The sequence below is a fragment of the Ahaetulla prasina genome, chromosome 1, assembly GCF_028640845.1.
Source record: "Ahaetulla prasina isolate Xishuangbanna chromosome 1, ASM2864084v1, whole genome shotgun sequence".
Classification (NCBI taxonomy): domain Eukaryota; kingdom Metazoa; phylum Chordata; class Lepidosauria; order Squamata; family Colubridae; genus Ahaetulla; species Ahaetulla prasina.
Genome location: NC_080539.1, coordinates 293915990 through 293930201, shown reverse-complemented (window position 1 = coordinate 293930201; position 14212 = coordinate 293915990). Strand labels below are relative to the sequence as shown.

At 50.1% G+C, this 14212-nt stretch overlaps 1 protein-coding gene across 4 annotated transcripts in view; it reads right to left on the bottom strand.

Moving 5' to 3' along the window:
* Nucleotides 1–14212, bottom strand: part of PRDM11 (PR/SET domain 11) — a 78802-nt gene that overhangs the window by 41205 nt on the left and 23385 nt on the right. For 3 of the 4 annotated variants that reach the window (XM_058161714.1, XM_058161713.1, XM_058161716.1), the window contains exons 4-5: nucleotides 1481–1743; nucleotides 1039–1106 (exon numbers count right to left, since the gene is read on the bottom strand). In XM_058161714.1, coding sequence (XP_058017697.1) covers nucleotides 1039–1106; nucleotides 1481–1743 — 331 coding nt within the window. The remainder of the gene's footprint in view (nucleotides 1–1038; nucleotides 1107–1480; nucleotides 1744–14212) is intronic. The other variant, XM_058161715.1, reaches the window with a different exon arrangement.

Below are 14212 nucleotides of genomic sequence, written 5' to 3'. Positions count from 1 at the left end.
GGATAGCTGGAAGTTATAAATCAAATTTCCCCAACTCTTGCAATACAGATACCATAATTTTTTTTTTTTTAATTCAAAAAGTTTTACAAAATTTTTCCCCTTTCCCCCTCCCCTCCCTTCAACCCCTCCCCGACTTCCCGGAACGAGCACAAGGTATAGTTAAAAATAAAACAAACATATGCTAAAAAATTTTCGTCCCAACTTAATTATACCCCTACAATCATCAATTCCTAACTTCCCCCAAAAGCAATCAAAAATAATACATCATAATCATTCAAAAACAGTCTGAAAGATACCATAATTTTTATCCATATCGTTAAATTATTTAAAAGGTCATTACTTTAGTACAATATCTTCAAAGTATTTTGCCATGAGCCATCTACCATTTGAAATAATCTATAGCACAAATGTACACACTGATCCAACCACAACGATTAGGCATATACCGAGACTGATTTAGGGAATAAAACAACAGTAGTATATTACTGATCAATCTGTCCTGTTCTTCATGAGCAAAGTTGTGAAATACTTTATGTAAAGTAGGAATAGTTAGAAGTTTTTGTGAAAATCAATGAGAAGTAATAGGAGAGTTATCAAACTGAAATTTGTGGATGCAGATATGGTACATCTCTACTTGTCCCACTGTGCCATTAAAATCGAAGATAAAATAGACAATAACCCTAAGAAAAAGGATCAAGCAAGTTTCCTACAACAGTTTTTTCCCCCCATTTCTGTTCTGATCCACTAGCAAATCCTTTTGAAGTTATTTTAATACACATAAAAGGTAAACATAAGCAAACTACAGAATTCACTGCTAAATCACTGTAATGACCAAGCTGTCTTTTTGTCCACCATAAAACACTGCTTTTTTGTACAAAAGAGGATAATCCGAATATTTGAAAGAAAAGTTATCAATGAAATTAAAAATCAAATCGTACGTAATTCATTTCCAAAAACTGAAAATAGGAAAGTGTATTCTTTATTTTTACAGATGCAAATAAAAACAACAGGCAAATTATATATAGGAAACAAACTCACCTCATCCAGTTTGATGTAGTCTCATCTGTTCCATCTATGGATTTATAGTGGTTGTTCTTATCAATGATCTGAAAAAAACCCATAAATTTACAATGAACTTAGGATCATGCAGTATAAGATAATTAAATGAATAAATATAATTGTTTAATTTTTCATTCTTAAAACAACAATTCCTATTTATTTCTTGGAGCTGACCAAAAAAAATTCATCTGGAAGACAGTTGGGTTTTGCAGTCTGCAGAACAATGTTTTCTTGTATGAAAACCTGACTCCTGACTTCCCAGTTTTACTTTGTTCTTTACACTTTAATCTTTGCCTAAAGATTAGTTCTATGAGGAGCTTCTTAATTAGACATATTCTTCTTAAAGTTAAATTGTAGGCAAATATATCCAGATGTTAATCTCACTGATTCCTTATAGAATCACCCAGCTGAGAATACTCACCAGCCAAGAGAAAAATCCTGCTGACTTGTCCTGACTAGACAGCTTCCCTTCATATGGTCCAAAGATGCGACCTTTGGGGATAACGTCATTTACGCAGCGCACATCTCGTTCCCCATTTGGCTCTTTGATCACTTCCATACCAGGAGGGATAGTGAGCACAGCTCGTTCAGGGATGCCAATGGGTACTGGAGCATCAGACACAAACATTGGTGGGCCATGATTTGGACATTCATCTACAAAGTACTCCTGGCACGACTCACAAACTATAGAAAGAGGAAATAACAAGAATGAGTCTAGCCCTCCTAATCTTGCTAAGGATGCCAGTAAGTTTTTTGAATTTAATTTTAATTTTTAAATAAAACTTGCTGATGAGCTACAACTTCCACCAATATTGTAAACAAATTACCAAAAATATCTAAGGGCCTTTTTTCTTAATTAAAAAGCAATTCCCAGCAATAAAGCTACATCTCTCTGAGTCATAAGTTATGCATTCAATAAGGATTTCAGCTCATTCAATATTGCAAACATTTGCAATAAGAAAGCAAATGTTTGCTTCCTGAATGAAGGTATAATTCACAAAATCTTGCCTAAAATAATCAAAAATCATTTAATCCAACCTTTACTCCTAGAAGCAAAAGCAAACAACTATAGCAAGCTGTTTGTATGTATGCAAGCTGTTTACAGTATGTAAACACATACTGTAGGCAAGCAAAACACGAACTGTAGCAAGCAAACACATCTACTATGTTTGTGTTCCCTTGTATACATCACCCTTACTCCACACAGCCAATACTAAGGAAATAGTATAGTATGCGTGAAGGCAGGAAAATATGTACTACAGTTGCTGTGTAACTCTTTGAACCAGAGATTATTCCTGGCCCAATGAATATTTTTTTAAAAAGATGGAAACACATGTGAATTAGTCCTAATAGTTCACATTCACATCATAACATGTAAATGATTGTTCTTGTGTATGAAGTAGCTCTTTTTCATAATTAAGTATCAGGCCAAGGTTTGCAATTAATGCATTAGTACTGTATTCCTTTCATAATTTCCTGAAGTTTTTCAATAGCTCCAAGGCTTGATTTTTAAAAATCTCCTTTATGGAAATGCAAAAAGCAGCTTTACCAAACTACAATTGGATAAAAGTATGATGGCTCTTAACTGCTCATTTTCTATTATTCTATTGCAACCTCATAAGGTTGTCAATATATAATTGGAGATAACACATATATGTAAATGAAGAGATAGCAATTTTGACAAGATCAGCACTGTGGGAATTATATAAGAACAGTGACATAGATTATAACTTTTTGAACCGAAACAAGAGTTCAAAGCAATACTGAAGAAGAATCAATGTAATTTTCATTGCACATTGTCTCAGAAGTTTTGTTTTGCCAAGCTTTGTTTAAATGTAAATTTGGGCATAAACTTGAAGAGATACATTTAATGCTTTCTGAATTGGAATCCCAATTCTCGCCCAAGTGAGATAAAGATTCCCTACTTCTTTCTGTTTCAGTAAAAGAATCACATGAACATTTGCTTAAAAAAACGCTAGTATGTCAATTCTCATTACAAAATAATTACTAAAAGTGTTAATATGATCCTGCTCAGAACTCAATGGCAAGAAAAGAGAGCAAGCAGTTAGCATACACTTAAAAGTTTCCCATCTGGGAAATTTTATAGATGTTGCCGAAACCAGAAATAGAATGTGAGACAACTTACAGATCATAAAACAAAAATGAAAATGTTTTCTTTCAAGAAAAAATTGTTTACTGTATGCTTTAAGCTTACAGTATCATTCTGTGGCACAAAATGGGGGAAATGTTTTGTTTCAAATGCTGGACAAAACCACTGCATTCTGTAGATTCTGCAAAATCATTTCAGGCCAGGCAGAAGAAAATATAGAATGTGTTGTTTGTTCAAGGCTGTAGAGTAAATAAAATCTGGGGAACCAGGAAGAAAATTATGGTGTGTTATCATCCTGTCTGCTCCTTCCTTCCCTCAGTATTCTCAGCACAGAACATTCCACAAGTTTCTAGCATCTTCTCTCCTTCCCCTCAGCTGCTGCTAATCTTCCAGGGCAATGGATTGCTTACCTCTACTTTTTTATGCTCTTGGCTATTTCCCAGTTCTAGACATGGATGCAAATACCCCAAATATATATAAGTTTCATTTTAAGCACGGACAAGTCTAAAACAGCTGTACCAAACATTTTGCACATCTCTATTGGACTTCATATACAGGTAGTCCTCTACTTGCAACAGTTCATTTAGTGACTGTTAAATTACAACATTACTGAAGAAATGTCCTCTTCCTCTTGCTTCCCAGCTTTCTGACAAGGACAATGCGGCAGACCGACGTGCTGAGCTGTAATGACAAGGTGCCCCACCCCAGGAAAAGGGAAAGCACCATAGGAAAAGGGAAGACCGCCTGCTCCATCACCACCCAACAGCCACCGGCTCCATGAGGCACCAGGGACGGGCTGGCTGCTGGTCCCACTATGACAAGAAAGGGCATTCAGGTAGGACCAACACCCCTTCTCCATAAAAGTGGGACCAGCAGGCAGGAATGGGACATACCAAAGCAGTCTGTCCTAATGGGAGGGAGTCGAACAGCCCGGCATCCCCTACTCAGTATGAACCCACTGAAGTACCCAGCGGCCAAAGGCTGCCTCCACCAAGGCATACAGGTCCAGCTTATAAGGGCGGATAAAGGTGGCAGCACAGATCTCATCCAAGGACGCTTGCATAGCCCATGCGGCCGAGGTGGCCGCACTCCTGGTCATGTGGGCAGTGATGTGCCTGGGGGTGGGCAAGACCTGGGCTTCATAGGCCTTAGCAATACAAGTCCGAATCCAGCACCCGAGTGTGAAGGGCGTAACCCTGTGACCCAGGGTGGCAGGTTGGAAGGACACGTTGTCCTGAGGGAGGAGGTCCTCTTTATATATAAACAGAGGGCCCTCCAGATGTTCCAGTCGATGGACTGGTCTGGACAGAAATTGGGTAAAACCAATTCCTGAGACCTGTGTAACGTGTATTAACCTTTGGGATAAAAGTGGGCTCCAGGCGGAGGATCAACACTCTCAGAATGGAATACACAAATGGAATTGAGAGGGCCACTAACTCAGAAGTGCAGTGGGCTGATGTGGCAGCCACCAAAAAAGCCACCTTATATGAGAGAAACTGGAGGCTGGCCTCCTTCAAGGGTTTGAAAGGGCCCCGGATAAGGGTGGTAAAGACCTGTGTGAATGGGAATTCCAAGATGTTTGCCATGGACACCTCCATGGGGACCAGGTCCTTCTTGGAGCACCAACTGATGAAAGTCCGCCAGGTAGCATGTAGATGTGGTTGGTGGAATCCCTTTGTGAGGCTGGATGGTGTCGATGATCCTGGAGGACAGCTTGTTTATCCTCAGCAAAAACCGTTCAAGTGCCAGGTGGTCAGCTGGAACCACTGATGGTCCGGGTGGACGAGCGCCCCCTGTATGAGCAATATCCTGGCTGGAGGGATCCTCCAGGGCCAGGCCACCAGGTCTGCCTGGGCCAATGAGGGGCCAGCAGCAGAAGTTCTACCGCCTCCTTCAGCATCTTCCCAATGACCTTGGGGACCAGACTGAGAGGGGGGAAGGCGTAAAGCAGTCCTGGGGGCCACAGGCGTCTGCCCCTGGAGTTGGGAATATGGCAAAAAACCTTGGTATCTGGCAATTGTTTTGGGTGGCAAATAGGTTGACTGTTGGGACAGCAAAGTGGTCTGTCAGTTCCTAGAACAGGACTGGGTGCAGGTGCCACAATTAGAGCTCTGCTGAGCTAGTCCACCTGCCCGTTTGCCACCCTTGATATGTGAGAGGCCCGAATGGACCGCAGATGTGTCTCCACCTAGATGCCCAAATGAACGGCCTCCTGCATGAAGTGCCGAGAATGGGTCCCTCCAAGCAGTTGATGTCGGCCTTTGCAGCCACATTGTCTGTCAAAATCAGAATGTCCCATGTCCTGAAATGTCCAGAGGGCCAGGTGAATCGGCCAGAGCTCTAACCAATTGAAGTTATGGGTCAGGTCCTCTGGAGTCCACCGACCCTGGCCCATGTGCAATTCGAGGTGAGCTCTCAGTCAGGACTAAACGATGAGGTTCCCCTAGTTCTCAACCCCTCATCATGGTGTGGGAGACCCTCTGGGGGCACCCAGACCCTTGACGAAGAAGTACTTTGGTGCATCCTCTGATACGGGAGAAGAAACCACTGCAGAGCCTTACAGTGGAGGCATACCCAGGGCACAATGCCTATACAGGAAACTATCTTCCCCAGGAGCTGGGAAAGCAGAAGCAGCGGAACAGGACGTCCCGCTCTGACCTTCCTTGCCAGGTCGTGTAGGCTGGAAAGATGCTCCTGGGAAAGACAGACTTGCTCTTGATCGTATCGATGATCATCCCTAGGTGCTGGATGCGAGTTGTTGGAACAAGTTGACCTCTTGGCCCTGTTGATGGAGAAGCCTCATAATACCTGAAGGGTGGTAGCCAGTTCCACCCTTGTCAGAGACTTTGAACAGGACTGGATAAGGAGATTGTCTAAGTAGAATTAAATCCTTATCGGCAGTGTCCGGAGGTGGGCCACTAGAGCAGCCATCAATTTGGTAAATACTCTGGTGGAGGAAGAGAGACCGAATGGCAGGGCACAATATTGAAATGGTTCCCCGCATGGCAGAAGTGGAGAAACTTCCTATGGGCTGGGAGTATAGGGATGTGGAGGTATGCTTTCATCAGGTCCACTGACGTGAGGAAGTTGCCCTCCCTGACACTCTCCAAGATGGTATGGAGAGACTGCATCTTGAACCGCCTGTAAATAATGTGGCAGTTCAAAGACTTGAGGTCCAGAATTGCCCTCCATTCCCCTGAGGATTTCTGAATCACAAACAAGCGGGAATAAAACCCCTGTCTGTGCTGCTCCCATGGAACCGGCTGTACTGCTTGAATGTTGATAAGATGTTTTATGGCCAATTCCACAAGGATCTGTTTTGCCCGGTTTCTTGACGGGGGACAAAGGATGAAGAGACTCGGATGTGTGTCTGTGTGTGGAGAGGAATTCCAGGGAGAGGCCGTTTCCCTGACCCAAGCGTCCATGATGGTAACCTTCCATTGGCCGGCAAACAGCGCCAGTTGGCCTCCAATGGGAGGGCTGGATGTGCAGTCAGCAGAAGCATCGAAAGGGGCAACCCTCCCACCACAAAAGGGCTCTTGGGAGGGCCCCTATGTCCCTGGCCTGTCTATCCTGGGGCCTGCCCTGTCTAGGGGGAAAGGACTGTTGTGACCTCTGTGGCATAAAGCCAATATCTGAGCCCTGAAAGAGATGAAAATAGGGGGAAGGTCTGGCCTCTGACCTGCAGGACAAGATTTTACGCTTGTCCCTGGATTCCACCAAAAGGGGGTCCAGGAAGCACCAAACAGTGCCCCCCTCCGAATATGGGGCAGATGCCTCCTGCCACTTGTTTTTTGCATCAGCGTGCCAATGGTGGAGCCAGAGTAAGCGGCAGGATGATATTGTGGATCCGATGGATTTGGCCACAAACCTAGAGGTGTTTAAAGTGGCATTGAGAATTCTAGGGCAGCCACAATCTTGTTTAAGTCCTGCTGTGACCTTGTATCAGTAGGTGGCAAACGGTCCTGTAACTGCTTCAACCATAGCAGGGAGGCCCTGTTAAAAAACGACGCAGCGGAGGAGGTCTTGATGGCCCAAGCTGCTGACTGATGAGCCTTAACCAGCAATTGCTCCCTCTTATCCTCAGGGCAGAGGAATTCCTCAGGGGGCCCCATTAAAACAGGAGGGGTGGACAGGGCCACCACCAGAGAATCCATGGTGGACACCTGTAGGATCTTAGAGAAATCAGAGCCCAAATTGTACAGACGCCTGTCCAGATTATTAAAAGGTCAGGACCGGAGAGTGGTGCAGACCATTGTCATTGCACCACGTCTGTAAACAACCTAGGTGCAGGCACCTCCTCCGTTTCAACGGTTGGTTCTGAAAAGAGAGGAACTGATGGTTCAACCCCACCCATTGAAGGGTCTTGGTCTTATGGAGTAAGGACCTGAACAGTTGGGATCAGAAGAGACCAACAGAGGAGGATTTGTTCTGTTTCCCTCCCCCAATACTCCCAACAAAGAGTCAGTCAAAGGCCTTCTTTTCTAATTTATTTACATAGATATATGTCCTGGCCACGTCTACCCACGGGCCTGCCAAGTTTCTGGAGATAACGAGGAAATTATAGATAAGGCCAGAATTACTCACGAATATATTCTTCCCTCCATTGAGACAGTTAGCCCGCGCCAATTCATTGCTTTGTCCAAGACAAAAAACCAGGAAGTCCCGCCTCCTATTTATAGTCTCTGCAGATGTCACTGCATGACAATTATGACTTGGCTTTCCCCCAACTCTTCCGCTGCTGCGCACGCCGATCACATCTGCGCAGTCTTGCATCACTCCAAAACTGTTCTTGGGGCGTTGCCAAATCAGAAGAAGGCTCCAGGGAATCAGGTCTTGCCGGCCCCTCCTCCTCCCTTTGAGTGGGTGCCAGGGAGGGAAAGGGCTCAAGAGAAACAGGGCTTGCCAGGTCTTCTCCCTCACTTTCTGAATCATCCGAGTCCAGGAGTCCGGGTCCAGGAACCTGGGTCACAACACTATCCCTCACCGCAGGGCCCTTCCCCCGGGGCTGACGATCGGGATGCGGTCGGGCTGGGTTCTGCTCATGGAAGGCCTGCACCAGGTCAGGGGCATGAACGTCGGAGGCATCTACCCAGGAAAAATCAGTCCCGTATCCCTTCCACGCGATCAAATATTGGAAACGACCCTTCAGCCAGCGGGAGTCTCGTACGCTATGGACTTCGTATTCCTCCGACCCGTCCTCGGCGACAGTGATGGGTGCTGTTGGGCACCGAAGGGGACTCGGTGTGGCCTCAGGAACCAGAAGGGACCGGTGAAAGACGGGGTGGATCCGCATGGATCGTGGCAGGGTCAGTCGGTAGGCTACCGGGTTGATGACTGCCTCGACAGGGAACGGGCCGATGAATCGGTGGTCCAACTTCTTTACCGGGCGGTCGGACGGGAGGTGTTTGGTGGAGAGCCACACCCGGTCTCCAACTGCCAGCGGGGCGTTGCCCGTCGGGAACGGTCAGTGGATTGTTTGTAGTCCTCCTTTGCCCGATCCAGCTGCTGACGTACCAACTGTTGGACCGCATGCAATTCCGTCAGGAAGGTCTGCGTTTCGGGAACAGGAGAATCCGGTGGTGCCAGAGGGAAGAGCCGCGGATGGTACCCCACATTGGCAAAGAACGGGGTCATCTGAGTAGAGGTGTGCTGAGAGTTGTTAAAAGCAAACTCCGCCAGGGACAGGTAATCGGCCCAGTTGTCCTGTTGCTGGTTGATGAAGCAACGGAGATACTGTTCCAGGATACTGATGACCTTCTCTGTTCCCCCGTCGGTCTCCGGATGGTGCGATGATGACAGACACACCTGCACCTCCAACGCGGCCATCAGGCTCTTCCAGAAGCGAGCTGTGAACTGAACTCCACGGTCCGAAACCACCCTGTCCAGTAGACCATGGAGGCGGAAGATGTGCTGCAGAAAGAGACGGGCTGTTTTTGCGGCTGTGGGCAGTCCGTGGCATGGAATGAAGTGTGCCATCTTGGTGAGCATGTCCACCACCACCAGCACCGTGGTGAACCCAGAGGACAGCGGCAGGTCCGTCAGGAAGTCCATGGAGATCGCCCCCCAGGGTCTGTCGGGTGTCGGCAAGGGCTGGAGGAGCCCGGGAGGGGCCCCCGTGGCGGCCTTGGCTTGCCGGCACGGTACGCAGGATGTCACGTAGGCATGTACATCATGCCGCACTCGGGGCCACCAAAAGGTCCGTGTCACCAGGTGGAGGGTCTTGAAGAACCCAAAATGTCCTGCTGCAGGGTTGTCGTGGCACTGGGTCATGACGAGGGCTCGGAGTGGTCCTGTGGGCACATATAATCGCCCCCGAAACTTGAGTAAGTCCTCCTCCAAGGTCCAAGGAGACGTGGGGCCCACCTCCGCTCTCCTTTGCTGCGACCAGGCGTCCTGGCGCTGCGCCTCTCGCACCTGGGCCCGCAAGTCCACTGGTTCCCGTGCTGCGGCCAAGGCTTCTGCCGGCAGCACTGTCCGTGGAGGAAGGGGGTCTTTGGCGCAGAGGTACTCTGGCTTGCGGGACAGGGCATCCGCCCTCCGGTTGTGACCGCTGGGAATGTAGGTCACGCGGAAGTTGAACCGGGCAAAAAACAACGACCACCGGATCTGCCGCTGGTTCAACTTCCGAGCTGTGGTGAGGTGCTCGAGATTCCGATGGTCCGTTCGGACCTCCACCTGATGTTGGGCCCCCTCCAGATGGTGTCGCCAAGCCTCGAATGCAGCCTTGATAGCCAGCAACTCTTTTTCCCAGATGGTGTAGTTGCGCTCGGAAGGATTGAGTTTCCGGGAGTAGTAAGCGCAGGGAAAAAGTGTGCCGCCATTCGTCGGAGCCTGTAGCAGCACCGCTCCCAGAGCCACATTGGACGCGTCCGTTTCCACCACAAAAGGCCGGAGCGGGTCGGGATGCCTCAGGACGGGTTCCGTGACGAAGGCTTTCTTGAGGGCGGTGAATGCTTCTTGTTGCGGGGGACCCCACCGGAACGCAACCTTCTTCCTGAGGAGCTGGGTAAGTGGAGCCGTCAGTGTGGCAAAGCCCGGGATGAAGGTCCGGTAGTAGTTGGCGAAGCCCAGCAGGCGCTGAACATCCTTCACCCGACGAGGGGCTTCCCAGCTACACAGAGCTTCTACTTTGCATGGGTCCATGGCTATGCCCTCGGGCGAGATGATATGCCCGAGGAATTCTATGGAAGTCCGGAAGAAGACGCATTTCTCCAGCCGCATTGAGTTGTTGCTCCATAGCGTTGCAGAACCAGACCGACGTGTCGAAGGTGGCTTTCCCTGGACCGGGAGTAAATCAGGATGTCGTCCAGGTAGATAACCACGAACCGATCCAACATGTCTCGGAACACGTCGTTCATGAAGTGCTGGAAAACGGCGGGAGCGTTGGTCAACCCAAATGGCATGACAGTGTATTCGTAGTGTCCGTATCGGGTGCCGAATGCCGTCTTCCATTCGTCTCCTTCTCGCATCCGCACCAGGTTGTAGGCCCCCTGGAGATCGAGCTTGGTGAAGATCGTGGCCTCCCGCAACCTCTCCAGCAGCTCCGGGATGAGCGGCAGGGGGTAGCGATTCCGCACCGTAATGGCGTTTAGCCGGCGGTAATCACAGCACAGGCGCAAGTCCCCTGTCTTCTTCTTCACGAAGAGGACCGGGGCCGAGAGAGGGGACTTTGAAGGCCGGATGAACCCTCGGGCCAGGTTTTTGTCCAGGAAGTCCCTGAGGGCGGCCAACTCGGGCTCCGACATGGAATACAGGCGTCCCACAGGCAGTGGTGCGTTGGGCAGAAGGTCCACTGGGCAATCGTAGGGCCGATGCGGGGGTAGTCGGTCCGCCTCCTTCTCGCTGAACACGTCGGCGAAGTCCGTCAGCTCAGGAGGCAAGGTGATGGCAGCGGTGGGGACGTTCTGGCTGGCACAGGTGTGGCGGATGTGATCGACGCATTGCAGACTCGGGAAAGAGATGGCGTTCGCGACCAGGCCACCTGAGGATCGTGGGTCCGGCCAGGCCAACCCAAGGACCAAGGAAAATGAAGGTCCGCCGTGACATAAAACTGGATCGCCTCCTCATGGTCCCCAATAGCCAGGCGCAAAGGTTGGGTGGCAAATTTAATGGGGCCGGACACCAGTTCTCGCCCATCAATTGTCTCTACCGCATCGGAGGGTCCACGGAACCACGGGACCGCAAACTGGGTCACAAAGGCCTGGTCCATAAAGTTTGTTGTGGCCCTGAGTCCACCAGTGCATGCGCCTGGAGCCCGTCCAACTGGTTCCCCAACCATATCCATGTGTCCTTCAGATGCCGAGGGGGCCCAGAGTCTACTTCCGCAACGTCCAGTGGGCTTAGTACGTGCCCGACCTAGGGTTTCCCCGAGGTCGGGCCTGCTCCGTTTCCCGATTGGTCACGCTGTGATTCGGGGACCGGCGTGCGTGCCCCACTTCGCTTTCTGGGGCAAGAAGCAGCGAAGTGGCCGGGCTCCCCGCAGTACAGGCACAATCCCCCTTGGCGCCTCCGGTTCCGCTCCTGGGCTGTCAGGCGAGATCTGGCCGCTCCCAACTTCATGAGCTCTTCCGCAGCGGTTATAAAACGTGGGGCGACCCGGGATGCTGGTGGTGCAGGAAGTGGGGGTGCAGATGTCGACGGCGGGTCCCGGGGGGTGCGACGGGACGGTCGCCGTTGCAGACGGGCATCGAGGCGGAGACAAAGGGGCACCAAGTTGTCGAGGGTCTGCGGCACCTCCACCCAGGCCAGCTCGTCTTGCAATTCCTCTGAGAGTCCCTCCTGGAACGCGTCCACCAGCGCTGCATCATTCCAGTCAGAGTCCTGGCACAAAAGACGAAATTCGGCGATGTACTCCTGCAGGGGGCGTTTCCCTTGACGGAGTTCCTTAAGGCGCCTGGTTGCCGTCAGCATTCGAACGGGGTCCTCGTACATGGTGCGCAGGTGCTGCCAAAAACGCTGTTGGTCCGCCAGCAGGGGGCTGTCCTGGAGCAAGAGGGGCGTTGGCCCATCGAGCATCCGAGCCGGAAAGAAGGTTAATCACGAAGGCCACCTTAGCCCGGTCGTCTGGGAAATCCTCTGGCCTCATAGCCATGTAGAGCTGGCACTGTCCCAAGAAAGTCGGGAACATCTCAGGCTGCCCAGAAAACTTATCTGGCACGGTTATCGGGCACTTGCGACGAGGAGGAGGAGTGGGAGGATGGGGGGGGGCTGCAGGCACATTCCTGGCAGCAAGTTGGCCTGCCAAGTGAGCCACTTGCTGCTGGAGCTGTTGATTAGCCGCTTGTAGCTGCTCTAACTGCTGCTGTACCTGCTGCTGGTCCATCTTTGGTGAAAGATGTTTTAGTCAGGTCTTGGACAAAATGTTCTGTTTCCCTCCCCCCAATACTCCCAGCAAAGAGTCAGTCAGAGGCCTTCTTTTCTCCTTTTATTTACATAGATATATGTCCTGGCCACGTCTACCCACGGGCCTGCCAAGTTTCTGGAGATAACGAGGAAATTATAGATAAGGCCAGAATTACTCACGAATATATTCTTCCCTCCATTGAGACAGTTAGCCCGCGCCAATTCATTGCTTTGTCCAAGACAAAAAACCAGGAAGTCCCGCCTCCTATTTATAGTCTCTGCAGATGTCACTGCATGACAATTATGACTTGGCTTTCCCTCAACTCTTCCGCTGCTGCGCACGCCGATCACATCTGCGCAGTCTTGCATCACTCCAAAACTGTTCTTGGGGCGTTGCCAAATCAGAAGAAGGCTCCAGGGAATCAGGTCTTGCCGGCCCCTCTTCCTCCCTTTGAGTGGGTGCCAGGGAGGGAAAGGGCTCAAGAGAAACAGGGCTTGCCAGGTCTTCTCCCTCACTTTCTGAATCATCCGAGTCCAGGAGTCCGGGTCCAGGAACCTGGGTCACAACAGTAGATGTCACTGCATGACTCATCATTCTTTGGCTTTGTCCCAACGCCTCCTCTGCTGCGCGTGCCGGTCACGTCTGCGCAGTCTTGCATCAAGCCAAAATCGTTCTTGGGCCGTTGCTAAATCAGAAGAAGGCCCGGGAGAATCAGACCTTGCCAGCCCGTCCTCCTCCCTTTGGGTGGGTGCCAGGGAGGGAGAGGGCCCAGGAGAAGCAGGCCTTGCCAGGTCTTCTCCCTCACTTTCTGAATTATCCGAGTCCAGGAGTCCGAGTCCAGGAACCTGGGTCACAACAGGATTGGTCTGGAACCAGGTCATCATCCGACAGATCCGGGTCCCTGGGTCCCTCAGAATGTCCTCTCCAGCCAGGGAACCCTGACTGGGGGATGCAGAGGAATAATCAAGGTCCTGAAAAAGGCCCACCTCCCTCAACATCTGTGATGGTAGTCTTGGGATCTGGGATAATCACCCATGACTGGGCATCTGAAATCTGGACAGCCATACCAGCTGGCAACTGAGGGTCCTCCTGCTGATCGTGTTGATCTCATTGATTATGCCGTGGGCATAAAAGTAGCCTTGGCCATAGAAGGCCTGTGTCTCCCTAACTGTGCCCCGTAAGAAGCCACAGGCTCTGGGTCTGGGATAGGCCCAAACAGGAGATTGCTTGTGCCTGGCCTTTGCTGGGCTTCATCATCTGGAGCGGTTAATTGAGGTGGGGGGGCAGGTGGCTCCTCCTGAGGTGAAACTGGTTGAGGAGACTGGTCAACCTTCTGGTGGCCCCAACTCTTCCTATCTGCCTCCTTGTTGGCCCTTTCTATGGCCTTCTCAATAGCCCTTTGCTACTTTCTAGTCTCCTTCTCCGAGGCCTTAGAGGCCTGTCTGGGAGGTTTGGCCAAAGAAGGATGGACTGTCTTGTTCTGAGTGAGATTCCTAAAACCCAAGGGTACTGCTTGTTCCTGGGAATCCATGGCTGAAGCTGGATAGGCCCGTTTGCCAGGCCATTTGGATGGAGTGGTGGCCATCTTGGATAGTGACAGAAGTCTGGATGACTAGGCCTCTAAAGCTGCACGGGCAGGGGAGAAGAAGCCAACCAGGAAAATTCAGGCTTAGAATCAGGGCTAAAAAACCACTTGG